The 13,648-nt window shown below is 41.0% G+C and overlaps 1 protein-coding gene across 1 annotated transcript in view; it reads left to right on the top strand.

Moving 5' to 3' along the window:
- Window positions 1–13,648, top strand: part of TKT (transketolase) — a 326,482-nt gene that overhangs the window by 68,305 nt on the left and 244,529 nt on the right. The window contains exon 2 of the mRNA XM_044078154.1: window positions 7,757–7,874. Within this exon, the coding sequence (XP_043934089.1) occupies window positions 7,757–7,874 (118 nt within the window). The remainder of the gene's footprint in view (window positions 1–7,756; window positions 7,875–13,648) is intronic.

Here is a 13,648-nt window from a genome sequence, read left to right as displayed (position 1 = left end):
TGTTTGCTAATCTATATGAGTAGGCCTCCAATGAAAATCTGTCTTCTGTGGTCAAGGCCTGGTGTAAAAATGAGACGGACTTTAAAAATATGGGGAAGAAATATTTTGGGAATTCATTTACAGCAGGAACTTTCTGAGTGGATAACGATATTAAAACTGGGTGATTAAATAATCCGACCACTTCACTGAACTTGGGGGTCAGTGTGTAAAAGCACTGCATAATATAGTGCAGATGGTGTCTATGTTCACAGATAATGGAGTAGCAAGTTGGCTGAGATATATATATTATGTAGGATTTCAGCAGAATTATTAGGAAATATGAATGGTGTGTATCAGGAAGGCAGTGTGTATTGAATGGTGTCTAGGAGCAGTTATATTAATTCAGACTTGAGGAGGAGAAGCTGTGATAATTGTGTAAGCTGAATGGTTTGAACAGAATGAAGTAAGGAAAGAGCTGAGTCATGTACTCGTTCAGTGATTTTTATAACAGATACCTCCAAAAGACTGCTGTTCAGCTGTAGCTATATAAACAGACCTTGCATTTGGAGACAAACCTTGCCATTGTCAGGTATTTAATGAGGAAGTATGGACCGGTGGGAAAGAAGAGCAAACTCATGGCAATGAAATATTTCAAACGATTTGAGAAGTGGAAGAATCTGATGCACAGTGAAGGCCTCAAGATGTGCAAGGCAGGTACAAATTCTTCATATCCAGAAAGCTAACACAGCTGCCTTAGCTGGAAGTGGAAGGAGGCTGTAAACCACTGGAATATGAAATGTAAATTCTGCTACTTCCTGTTGATGTGATACACTAAAGGCCACATATCCTGGCTTTATTTGAAGATTCAGCGTCATAAAACAGAAATGTTTGTCTTGACGGCTTCTGGGTATTTGGTCAATTCTTTTCTGAAAAATGAATTACTTTTTGTAGTTAGTATGCTTGAGGAAATGTCTAGGACAGGACTTATACATTGTAGAGGTTTACATGGCCATGGGAAGTTAAGGTTTGTTTTATCAACTTTCCCATGGCACAACGGTATAAAACTGCTGAAGTCAACTGAGTTCTGTTGAGTAATAGACCATATTTATGTGTTACAGATTGTGGATGTTCTTCGTGTTTCACTGTTGCAGTCATCACATTTGGGTTATCTGCTTGCAGTAGCCCTCAGTCGGCCTGATTATCAAAGTTTTGGGTCCTGCGTCAGTTGCTGTCTCATCTTCCATGATGTCAGGTAGTCAGGGGTATAAAGCATGCAGCCGTTGCCATTACATCAGTCTTTCTTGCCGTGCAGTGCCCGAAGCAGAAGCAATTCGCAAGTGCCATTCGGCAGACTCCTGAAGTTTTCGTTTTCGAGTTTCAGAACCGAAGTCTTCAACTAAAGCTAAGTACCCCGTTGGCAAAACCTTTTCTTGCTCTAAATCGATGTCAGTAAAAGTCAATAATTGTATTTCTTGTGGAAAGCAAATACCTCATAAAGATTTTCATTCGTACTGTATTCCTTGCCTAGGCCCTGACCACGACGTACCTCACTGTCGGTTTTGTGCCTTATTTAAACCATGAACTATTCGTTGTCAGTACATTTTCGCTTCTAAATATTTTGATACTTGATTCGATTATCCAGATATGTCTTCGGTAAGCTACCCGACTACCGACATTCTGAAAAAATACAAAGATAAAGACAGAGACAGGCTGTCCAGGTCCAAAGCTGCTGATGACACTTCTCCTAAGCTAGTCGCCAGTTCGCTGGTACTCAGTGAGGTGCTTTCACAGCTCCTGATACCCGCTACTTCAGATTTGCAGGCCTCTACTGAGACCCATTCAGAGTCTGGTATGCAGCGAGATGCTTCAACTGCGGAACCTGCGGATGTCTCTACCTTGGATGGGTCCAGAGCTGCTGTGCAGGCATGGCGTCTGAGGGTGTATTCAGGCCTACTGACTTGAATATTAAACCAACGCCATCTTCTTCTACTAGGCCTAAAACTCGAACCATGCCTAGGAAACCGATGCCTAGACCGCACGGTCAGGCCTCTGTGCCTAAAAAGCAAATGATAAGAATGGCTGAAGACCTTATTACTTTAATCAGAGGAAGCCAACCTTCCCCCTCTATGAGACCTAGGACTGAATTTGCTTATGATTCTTCTGACAAGGATTCTGAAATTTCTGTCTCCTCTGATGACCAGGATTTACCCTTATCTATCTATGAGGATTCTGATGCAGAGGATTCTATTCCCTCTGCTTCACCCACAGAGGATTTTTCTTTTGGTGAAACCTTGCATACTCTTAGGTCACATTTTCACTGGGAAAGTCAGGATTACTCTGATTCTAAAAAGAGGCTTAGACATTTCTTACTCCTGCCCCAACACAGGCCTTTAGCTATCCCTCCTGTGCTGGACATTGTTGACAATGCCTTTTCGGAATCTAGCTTGGCCCCTGACTCTTTACCTCCTGCTCCCAGAAAACCTGATAGATATTACAGAGTTCCTGATTCTCATAAATTCCTTTTTAAAAATCCTACTGCGGACCTGTCAATGGGTCTGTACTTAGAAGGCATGCTTGGCTTAAGGAGCAATCTTTGCCAGATTATGTTAAAACTAAATTGCTGGATGCTCCCTTAAGTCAGGACCACCTGTTTGGTGACAAAGCAGAAGAAGTTCTTAAAAAGATAGAGGAAAAAGCTAAATCTATGCAAACTGTTAAAGATTTCTTACAAGTGCAGCCTCCTAGATTTAGTAAGCATTTGCCCTCAAAAAATTAGTCCTTTCATGCCTCTTCCAGGCCTTCTCAGTTCAAACTCAGAACCAGCAGAACACCCAGGCTTCAGTCCCAGGGTACGCACAGGACTAAGCAGTGGGGGGCTCCCACTTCCAAATCAGGGAGTAGTAAGACTCCCCCCTATAGTAAGCTGTCTCAATGACTTAACTTTAAAACTTCCAAGCACTTCTCAACTGACTGCTCCTTTAGGCGGAAAGATTGCTCTGCAAGCAAAAAACTGGGAACTCATTACCCAGGACAAGTGGGTTTTAAACATACTTTCCCAAGGATACAGATTTCATTTCCACACACTACCAACCCCAAACGGTTTGCCAGATCTACCCCCAAATCAGTGGGCAGAGGCTCAAAAGCACGTACTCTCTCTCTTAAGATTAAAGGCTATTCAGACTGTGCCAGAAGAGGAAAAGGGGCAAGGTTTCTACTCAAGACTTTTCCTGGTACACAGAAAAGACAACACATGCTGTCCTATCCTGGACCTCTCTATCCTAAACACCTTTTTGGTGATTCCAAAATTCAAGATGCTAACTCTTCACCAGTTGCTTCCCATGATGGGCAAAGATGCCTGGTTGGCAACACTGGATTTAAAGGAAGCCTACCTACACATCCCAATCAGGGAATTTTGCAGAAAATACCTATGCTTCAAAGCAGGCTGCATGCACTATCAGTTCTCTGCACTGCCCTTTGACTTATCTACTGTGCCCAGGGTATTCACAAAGTGCCTAGCTCCAGTCATTGCATTTTGCAGGCAAAGAAATATTCAAATATATTCATACCTGGACGATTGTCTAATTCAAGCAGAAAGCCAGGACATACGTCTGAATCATCTGGCATTTGTACAAAACATGTTAAGTTGTCTGGGGTACACCATAAACAAAAAGAAATCACATCTGGTATCCTGTCAACAAATTATATTCCTGGGAGCAAGCTTGAACACAACTTCCCAGATGGCTTTCCTCACGCCAGAGAAACAAATTCATTTAACTTACTTCAAACTAGTGGCCACAAAAACCCTGCTGTCTGCAAGGCAAATACTGCAAGCCTTGGGGTTCATAGCCTTGTGCATGCTACTAATTCCATATGCAAGATTGCATATGAGGAAACTACAATGGTATCTAAAAAGCCTATGGTGTCAACATTCTCAGGATCTTGAAGCAATGATCATACCTTGCCTATGGATAGAATTCTTTTGGTGGGCAGAGGCCTGCAACCAAAACAAGGGACTACCATTCAATCTACCCCCTCCCACCCAAACCCTAACAACAAACGCATCAGACTATGCATGGGGGGGGGGGGACTCACCTGGCAGGGAAGTGCATTCAGGGCAAATGGAACCCAAGTGAAATGCACCTGCATATCAATCAAAAAGAAATGTTAGCTGTACAGAATGCTCTGACAGCATTCAAGGACCACATTCTTCCAGGACAATTAATGGTAAAGACGGACAACACCACTGTCATGTGGTACATAAACAAGCAGGGGAGTACCCATTCTTACCCCCTCTACAGACTAGCCATGGCTCTGTGGAACACAGCCTTGAGCTACCAAGTGCATCTACAGGCTCAATTCCTGCCAGGAAAACTAAATACACTGGCAGACGAACTAAGCAGAAATCTCATGGACCCAGACGAGTGGAAACTGGAACCAAAGATTTTCAACATGTTGATCAACAAATGGGGGATCCTGGATATAGACCTGTTTGCCTCCCCCCAGAACTATCAATTGGACAAATTCTGCACAAGGACTCCACACAAACAAGCTTGGAAAGTGGATGCTCTGTCCTTCAGCTGGAAAAATCTATCAATTTATGCCTTTCCTCCTCTGCCTCTCCTCCAAAGTGCTACTAAAGATCAAACAGGACAAACCAAGGATGATACTGATTGCACCAGACTGGTCATGCCAACACTGGTGCCCCCTCTTGCGCAGTGTGTCATAGCTGGCCCCATGGCACCTACCTCACACCCCTACCCTGCTGTCTCAGCAGGAGAGCCAGATTCTGCACCCCCAGCTTCAAACCCTGACTCTGGCAGCCTGACTAATTACCTAATCTCGCCGTTACCATCCCTCAGTAAACAAGTGTCGGATGTCATTTTGGAGGCAAGGAGGCCTAGTACTAGAAAATCTTATACTGAAAAATGGAAAAGATTCTCTGCCTGGAACCAAACTCAAGGGATGGCCACAACAGCTCCCAATTTACTTCAGATTCTTCAGTACTTAACTGAGATGCTTCACAAGGGCCTTTCCTTTTCCTCCATCAAAATTCACGCCTCAGCCATTTCAGCTCATTACAACACAGAACCACCCCTCTTTTCTCACCCACTGCTCAAGCAGTTCCTCAGAGGGCCCAAAAACTTAAGACAACCCCGGGGAGCCCCAACTCCAGCCTGGGACCTTAATTTTGTATTGGAAAATCTCACTCTTCCCCATTCTGAGCCAGCTGCAACTGCAGAGTTAAAAATTCCTTTCTTGGAAAACAGCTTTCCTTTTAGCAGTCACTTCAGCTAGAATGGTATCTGAATTACAGACCCTTATGGCAGTAGAGCCTTTCATCATCTTTCATGTGGACAGGGTGTCCCTCAGGACCAATCCCTCTTTCATGCCCAAGGTGGTATCCAGTGTGGCTCTTAATCAGTCCATTCATTTGCCAGCCTTCTTTTCTTATCCACAGAACAAAGGGGAACAGATACTGCATTCCTTAGATGTGCACAGACAACTTAGATTTTACTTAGACAGGACTAAACCTCAAAGGAAATCTGAACAACTGCTGGTGGCATTTGCTGCAGGGGCAGAGGGGAAGGCTATTTCAAAGCAAACCATTTCAAAATGGGTAGGCCATTGCATTCATTTCTGTTATAAGCACCATGGAAAACCTATCCCACAGGAGATTAGACTTCAACCAGGGCTGCATCTACCTCTACAGCCTTTCTCAGAGGTGTCCCTACCAGAGACATCCTAGAAGCTGCTACCTGGAGTTCTGTACATGCTTTCACCAAGCATTACCATTTGCCAATTTTCTCTAAATCCAGAGCTGGCTTTGCCACTGCAGTCTTGCAGGGCCTTATAGCTGATCCTAATGCTATCCAAATTCCTCCTCCCATCCTTAACTTTGGGAATCTACCCAAATGTGATGACTGCAACAGTGAAACACGAAGAACATAGTACAGATGTGTACACTTACCATAAATGTAGATGTTCGAGTGTATTCACTGTTGCAGTGCTGGTTACCCTCCCTCCAGCCCCCTGACTTCCTTGGCTATACCTCTATTCTCCTTTACTATACTTAAAAGCTTTTTGGTGTATTTGCTTTTTTGTTGGAGGTATAACCTTGTGTGTGTGTGTGTGTGTGTGTGTATATATATATATATATATATATATATATATACCTTGTATGTATATACATATATATATATATATATATATATATATATATATATATATAAAATTGCTTCCCGTTAAGGGGGGGCACCTGTTGTCTGGGGCAAGAAAAACTGATGTAATGGCGTCAGCTGCATGCTTTATACCCTTGACTACCTGACGTCACGGAAGATGCGACAGCAACTGACGCAGGACCCAAGACTTTGATAATCAGACCGACTAAGGACTACTGCAAGCAGATAACCCAAATGTGATGACTGCAACAGTGAATACACTCGAACATCTACATTTATGGTAAGTGTACACAACTGTACTTTATCATGCTGACAAAGAGAATGTTTTGTGGCTGAACTTAACTATGTGTGCAACTTACGTTTTAATGCAATGTAACATAATGATGATACTCATTTTCCTTAAGTAATAATGATAGGACACATTTTTATTACATAATAATGATAGGACACATTTTCCTTATGTAACAGTAATGACAGGACATAATTCCTTGGCATAACAATTAAGAGAGAACACATTTCCCTTACATAACAAAATGATAGGATACATTTTCCTTATGTAATAATAACAGGACACGTTTGTCTTACATAATAATAATTGGACACATTTTCATTATGTAACAGTAATGATAAGTCGTATTACCTTATGTAACAGTTATGACTTTCCTTGTGTAACAGTAAAGTCAGAACACATTTTCTTTAAATATTAAACCTATGAACCTATAACATAAAGGGTGGCGTAAGCCACAAAACTTTGGGCTAGGCTTATAAATGCCTTAGGGCAGATAGCCTAGTATAAACCTATGAACCTATAACATAAGGGGTGGCGTAAGCCACAAAACTTTGGGCTAGGCTTATAAATGCCTTAGGGCAGATAGCCTAGTATAAACCTATGAACCTATGAACAGTAATGGCTAGACATACTTTCCTTACATAACATTAGTTACACAACACAATTTGTTTTTGTAACAATAATGACAGGACACAATGATAGGACACATTTTCCTTCAGAACGGTAATGACAGAATACATTTTCCTTACATAACAATAATGCTAAAACATATTTTCCTTTCATAACAGAAGTGGTAGGAAACATTTTGCTGACATAACTTAGCTACAGACTTATGAAAAATAACAGTAGTGGCAGGACACATTTTCCAAATGTAATAACGATTGGACATATTTTCCTTCACAGACACCCACTATCATGCTGCAGTAACAGTAATGACAGGACACATTTCCTTACATAACATTAGTGACAGGACACATTTTCTTTACATAACAGTAATGACTGGACACATTTTCCTTACATAACAATAATGACAGGACACATTTTCTTTACAAAACAGTAATGACTGGACACATTTTCCTTACATAACAATAATGACAGGACACATTTTCTTTACAAAACAGTAATGACTGGACACATTTTCCTTAACATAACAGTAATGACAGGACACATTTTCTTACATAATAGAGATGCTAGAACACATTTTCCTTACATAATAATAATGACAGGACACATTTTCTGTACAAAACAGTAATAACTGGACATATTTTCCTTACATAACAATAATGGTTGCACGCATTTTTCTTTGCAGACATCCATCATCATGCTGCAGTATGGCTGAGATCATGTCGGTGCTCTTCTTTCATGTCATGAAGTACAAACCTGAAGATCCCAGAAATCCCAGCAATGACCGCTTTGTTCTGTCTAAGGTAATGAGAAATACCATAAGAAGTATGCTCTATGTAGGTAGATGATAGGTATGAAACAGGCTCCTTCAGTGTTGCAGAGAGAGAAAGAGAGCTGCACTGATCAGGACAGTCCATTAATGTCTGGAACTTGGACAGAAATAATTCTAAAAATGTACTTTTCAGTATGCTTGAGGAAAGGTCTGTGTCTCACAAAGAACATGCAGTCACTATTTCAGCACATTCTGTGAAGACTGAGGTCAGGTAAGTGGAGATGTCTTTGCTAGTACAGAATAAGGAATGGTATGCATACATGAAATTTTGGAAAGGTGCATTGTAGTGCCCTTAGAATATTTGCCATAGCTGTCAGAACTTCAGCTTAGGTACTTAGGTTCATAGGCTAATGACCACAATGGCCTTTTTAAGCCTAGCCATGCATCCCAAATCTGTGACAATTTCTGATATCTTGTTAAGTGTAAGCAAGGGCCTGGAAGATGAACCATTTACAGGTTACCTGTGTCCATTAGAGACACAGGTGCCAAACCAGGGATGAATTTCCGGTTTCCCATCCAATGTCCAAGTTGCACATGAATTGGGTTAGAGAGGAACTCTGCTTCACATGAATGGGGAGCCTGTTCCATAGATGCGATAATCTCTGGGATACATACCTATCTCTCCAGCAGGTCCTGCTTAACATCACAGGCAAGGTTTAAGTCTTTAGAATGGGTAATTCTGGTGCTGTCTGTTTTGTGGATATGCAGGAGGTCCATCAGAGTGGGGTCTGACAATGCCCTGTATGCCAGGCATAGACCTCCCCTCAAAAGCCTGTTGGAAACAGAGTACAGGGATAGGGTCTTGAGGCAGTCTGCATAGGACATTTTACTTATGCCCTGCATTCTTTTAGTGAGGAACCTGTGTGGATGTTCCATTTGTTGGATATGCCTGGTTAGGTACATACCAAAGGGGGCATTGTACTCAATAGGTCTGATGAATGTCGTATACAGTGGATCAGTGACTTCCTTGGACTTAGATGCTATACCTTTGTTTATAAGTTGCGCAACATAGCATGATTTCCTCACCACTGTAGATACATGATGATCAAAGGCTAGATTACTATCTATATGTGTCCCCAAGTCCCTGACCACTGGGTCAACTCTAAGGGGTGTATTGTCAATATGATAGTTACCAAGGATGGATAATTTCCTTAAGGATACTATTATTCATTTATTGGCATTTAGTTTTAGTCCCTGGCTGTGACACCACTTGTTTGTCTGTGTCAGCCCTTCCTGGAGAACATTTGTGTCAGTGTGGGATTCAATGACAGCTCCTAATTTGCAATCGTTTGCAAATTTAGTCAGACAGAGACCACTGACATTGGCCTTGACCTCTGAGAAGTAAATGCCAAAAAGGAGCGGTCCAAGGACTGATCCCTGAGAGACTCCATTTGTGACTGGCCTCTTTGTAGAGGTGGGCTCCCCGAATCTAACTTAGTGGGTCTTGTCTGTGAGCCAGTTGGCTATCCACCGGGTGACATACAGTTTATACCTAACCTCTTGAGTTTGTCAACAATGCCTGAGTGGGGTATTGTGTCAAATGCTTTCGCCAGGTTAAAGTAGGCAGTGTGAATGATTTTGCCCTCATCCATTGCTTTGGTGACCTTCTCAAAGAAGTGCACCAGGTTGAGTAGGCATGATCTGCCCTTGATGAAACCATACTGGGTTGGGTCCAGTGTCTGGAGGTTTACTGTATCTCTGTTGATCATCTCCATGAAAATTCTTTCTATAGCTTTACATATAAGACTAGTGAGCGTTATGGGTCTATAGTTTCCAGGGTCTGTAGATGGCCCACCTTTATGCAGAGGGATGACTGTGGCCATTCTCCAATCATGAGGCACGAAACCTGTTTGGAAGTTACAGTTAAATAGTAATCTCAAAGGCCCTGATAGGTCATGTTTCATGCTATTTAGAAGGCATCCTCGGATATTTTCTGGCCCATTGATGCAGTGTTCTTGGTCTTAGAGCATTAAGGACCTGTTCCCTAGTGATAGTAGGGGGAGTTATATTTGATGATATGTCTTGAAGGAATGTTGATGGGGAGAGAGGGGTAAAGTTGGAGCTGAATTTATCAGCCGGATATTTGCTATATCTTGTGGCTCAGTATAGGTGATTGCATTTACAATGAGCACTGCACACAACTGTGTATTGCCTTTGAGGTTGCGGACATACCTAAAGAATGCCTTGTGGTTGTCCTTGGCCTGAGAGGCCAAATTTGGCTGTGGTAGACTTTATTTGTCCTCTAAGTTGTTTGTTTAGTTTGATGGGAATATTTTTATCCCACTGGTTGCTGTACCTCCTAATTTTATCCATGATTTTCTTCCTCCTGTTACACAGCCCGTTGATTTTGTGATTCCACCAGGGTGACTTGTTTTTTTTGAGTTAGTTCTTTCAGAGCTGTAACTCTATAAATGGGAGCATAGAGGGTAGAATTAATTAATTTCTTGTTCATTTATTTAATTTGTTTACTGAGGTAGTACACTGATCACAATAGGTCATTTGAAGGTACAGCCTAGGAACTAATGAACATTTACAGCTTGATATAAAGCAGCGTATCTGACCTAGTATCAGTTTGCAGCAAACAATACATCTGGTGGAGGACAGTAAGTTTCACAATGTTCACATTTTCATTAGGATTCAATGGGCCAAGAGTGTCACACTGATTTATGACATGAACATACCAAACGTACACATAATTTCAGAAGAGAGTTTGTCTTGCAGTAGAGGGGTTGGCGAAGGTCAGTACTTCAGAATAAAATATGGTACCTTGGCTTTAGTAGGGCAGCAACTACTTTCAGACACACTGCTTTAAAAAATAAAAAAAAAAGGTTTGTAGCAATGTCCGCAAGGATGGGGGTGGTGTTCCTCCAAGCAGTTTTTCATGTCCTTCCCTAATGCATTGCTTTTAAAAGACATTTGTTGTAACACTGTACTGCAGCAGTAGTGCTTGGTGTTACTTCAGTCTCTTTTGTGGGCCCCAGCTCTCTGACACTCTGCATTTGAAAGACTTTCTCATGGGGGTGATTCTGTTCCACGTACTTCCTTTGTACTTGGCTCCCTACCTTTGCAGCATAACATCCTGAAATTCATTGGATATTGCTCGGTTGCACAGTGTGTGAGTTGTGTATCCCCATGGCACACTGATTAGTCATGACATACCAGACCATATTAGTAAATGAATTCTATGAATCAATATAACATAGTAAAGAACAGATTTTGGAGAACTGGGCCCCTAGACAGTAGGCATCATTTAATTATGTGTGTGTGTGTGTGTGTGTGTGTGTGTGTGTGTGTGTGTGTGTGTGTGTGTGTGTGTGTGTGTGTGTGTGTGTGTGTGTGTGTGTGTGTGTGTGTGTGTGTGTGTGAGTGTGTGTGTGTGTGTGTGTGTGTGTGTTATAAAGTAAAAAGGTCACACAGACAAACCAGAAAAGCCTAGCTAAGCTAAAGTTTTCACTGTGTGATACCTTAAACCTCCTGTAAAGGAGCCAATAGATATATGCACATGACTCTTACGGACATGAAGTGTTTCAGCTGTACACCTTCTGAATGCCCATGACATTTTACGTTTTCTTTTTAAGTCTTTGTAGAAACATTCAGGCCAATAATATAATAATAATAGTGGGGTTATTTCAATAAGCTTTATACTTTATTATAAATATTTATTGGATTCTAGCTATGGTTGTTAAGTAATTCACTGTTATTTAAATACAAAGGGTGGTAATAGTCAAAGGAGAAAATAATTATATATTGAGTGGAAGTGAGTCTATTTCCCAGAAACCTCCTAGAATATCTGCCTTAAGGTTATTAAAAAATGGACAGAATATATTAATTCAAGTGGTGTTATTGAATTTTAAGTTAATAAGTCACTATAGTTTATACATTATTCACGTACATTTGGCATACAAAGTAGAGAAGATAAATTCTTTTTTCTAATCTTTCTGTCCAAAATTATTTTTCTTACATATGTCCGTGTGCTTTATTTCAGGTCATAATGTCTTGTTTTTAGATAAACATCTAAGTGGAAACTGTGTACTGGGCAGATTCCACCTTATATGATTAAAAAAAATAAAGGGGTTCAAAGATTGGCTATTGGAAGAGATTAATGCTTTTCTGCATAAAGAAAAATTAATTCCCATGATGAGAACATACTCTGGGACTACCCCAAAATATCACAACAAAGTGGGAGGAGAATGACCAAATAAGTACATAGCTGACAGAGATACATAGTAACCTAAATCAATTTAGTAGTAAGGTATGAAAAAGAAAACAAAATGAATAAGGAAATTAACATTTTAAAATATGTTAAGATGTCTTGGATCGCAAAACTGTTTTTGGATATTGAAAAAGATGAAATCACAGTCACATTCATTAAAGCCTCAAGGAATGCATAAAATAGCTAAAAGGAGACAAATTAAATCAAGCAGAATCATAAAACACGCCATTCTGAATAAGAAAGTAATAAAATGAATAGGAGTGGAGGAATGTGTGAAATATTTCAAAATACATTTTAAAGGTGTCCAGAATGAAGATTTAAGTGGTCCTAGGAAATCTTGCCCAGCTAAATGGAGGAGATTTCTCCTTTGGTGCCAGAGAAGGAATCAAGACCCCAGTTCTGCATGAGTGTTAGTTATCCCACAGTACTTTCCTGTGCCTCTGGGAGGGTACATTTACCAGCCCTCTGCCATCTCAGCTTACCTACTTATGGACCTCACTCTGGCATCTTTTGTACCAGTTAAGGAGTTCTTAAAATGTGTGTTGCACTTGAGATCACCTAGGGAAGTAGAGAACTGACCGTGATTTTCTCCTAGAGGAGTTGATCCAAGTCCCATTTAAACCAGCTTTATTGGATCCTTAAGATTCCTAACCTGAAAGAAGCCCTTTGGTGCAGTCACATCAGCTAGGAGAATTTCAGAACGTTGTGTTCTGGTGTATAAAAAGACTTTTCTAGTCTTCCACAAAGACAGACTCGCACATGGAAAATTCAAGGTCTTCAGTATCTTTCCTGTGTGGATTGGCTCAAATCACTGTCACTTTATTCTATTTCATACAGACTACTCAGAGGCGATCTCTGTCTTGTGTATAGGGTAATCTCTGACTCTGCTTTACTGGAAATGCTGCATATACGCAAGTCAAATGACACACGGGTTACTTGCTCTAAAGACCTTAACCTGGTATGTGACATTAACAGAACCCGCTGGAGGGACAGATTTGTCTTCCAGAGGTTACCACACCTTTGGAACAGATTCCCACTTCATGTCAAACAGTGCACCTCATTGGCCTTTCTCAAACACTGCCTGGACGATTGGATGGGTAACCTTAAATTCACCCCGGGGGTTACACCTGTGTCACTCTTGGACAGGGGCAATATGTGCTGATTGTGGAAACAAGGGTGACTTGGCTAGGCTTGTAAAGGCCCTAGGGCCATTAGCCCAGTAACTTCCTATGATCCTATGAACAGGCCCCTCCTTTATGCCAAAAGTAGTCACAGATTACTCTAAATCTGGCCACACAAGTGCCAACATTTTTATTAATTCACAAAATAAGGTGAAAGAATATTACATTTCCTGGATGTGCACAGGCTACTGAGGTATTGCCTAGACAAAAATAGGGCATAAGGCCCCTTTTGCAACTGATAAGGCAGGAAAAGCAGTTTAAAGCAGACCATCACAAAATTGGTGGCATTGTGTAGTTATATGTTGTTGCTATTTTCATAGAAAGACCCTGAAGGACATGTAAGGCTATACT

Source organism: Protopterus annectens, chromosome 7.part0 (genome assembly GCF_019279795.1).
Source record: "Protopterus annectens isolate FY-2018-M chromosome 7.part0, PAN1.0, whole genome shotgun sequence".
NCBI classification, from domain to species: Eukaryota; Metazoa; Chordata; order Ceratodontiformes; family Protopteridae; genus Protopterus; species Protopterus annectens.
This window is presented reverse-complemented; position numbering and strand designations above follow the sequence as displayed.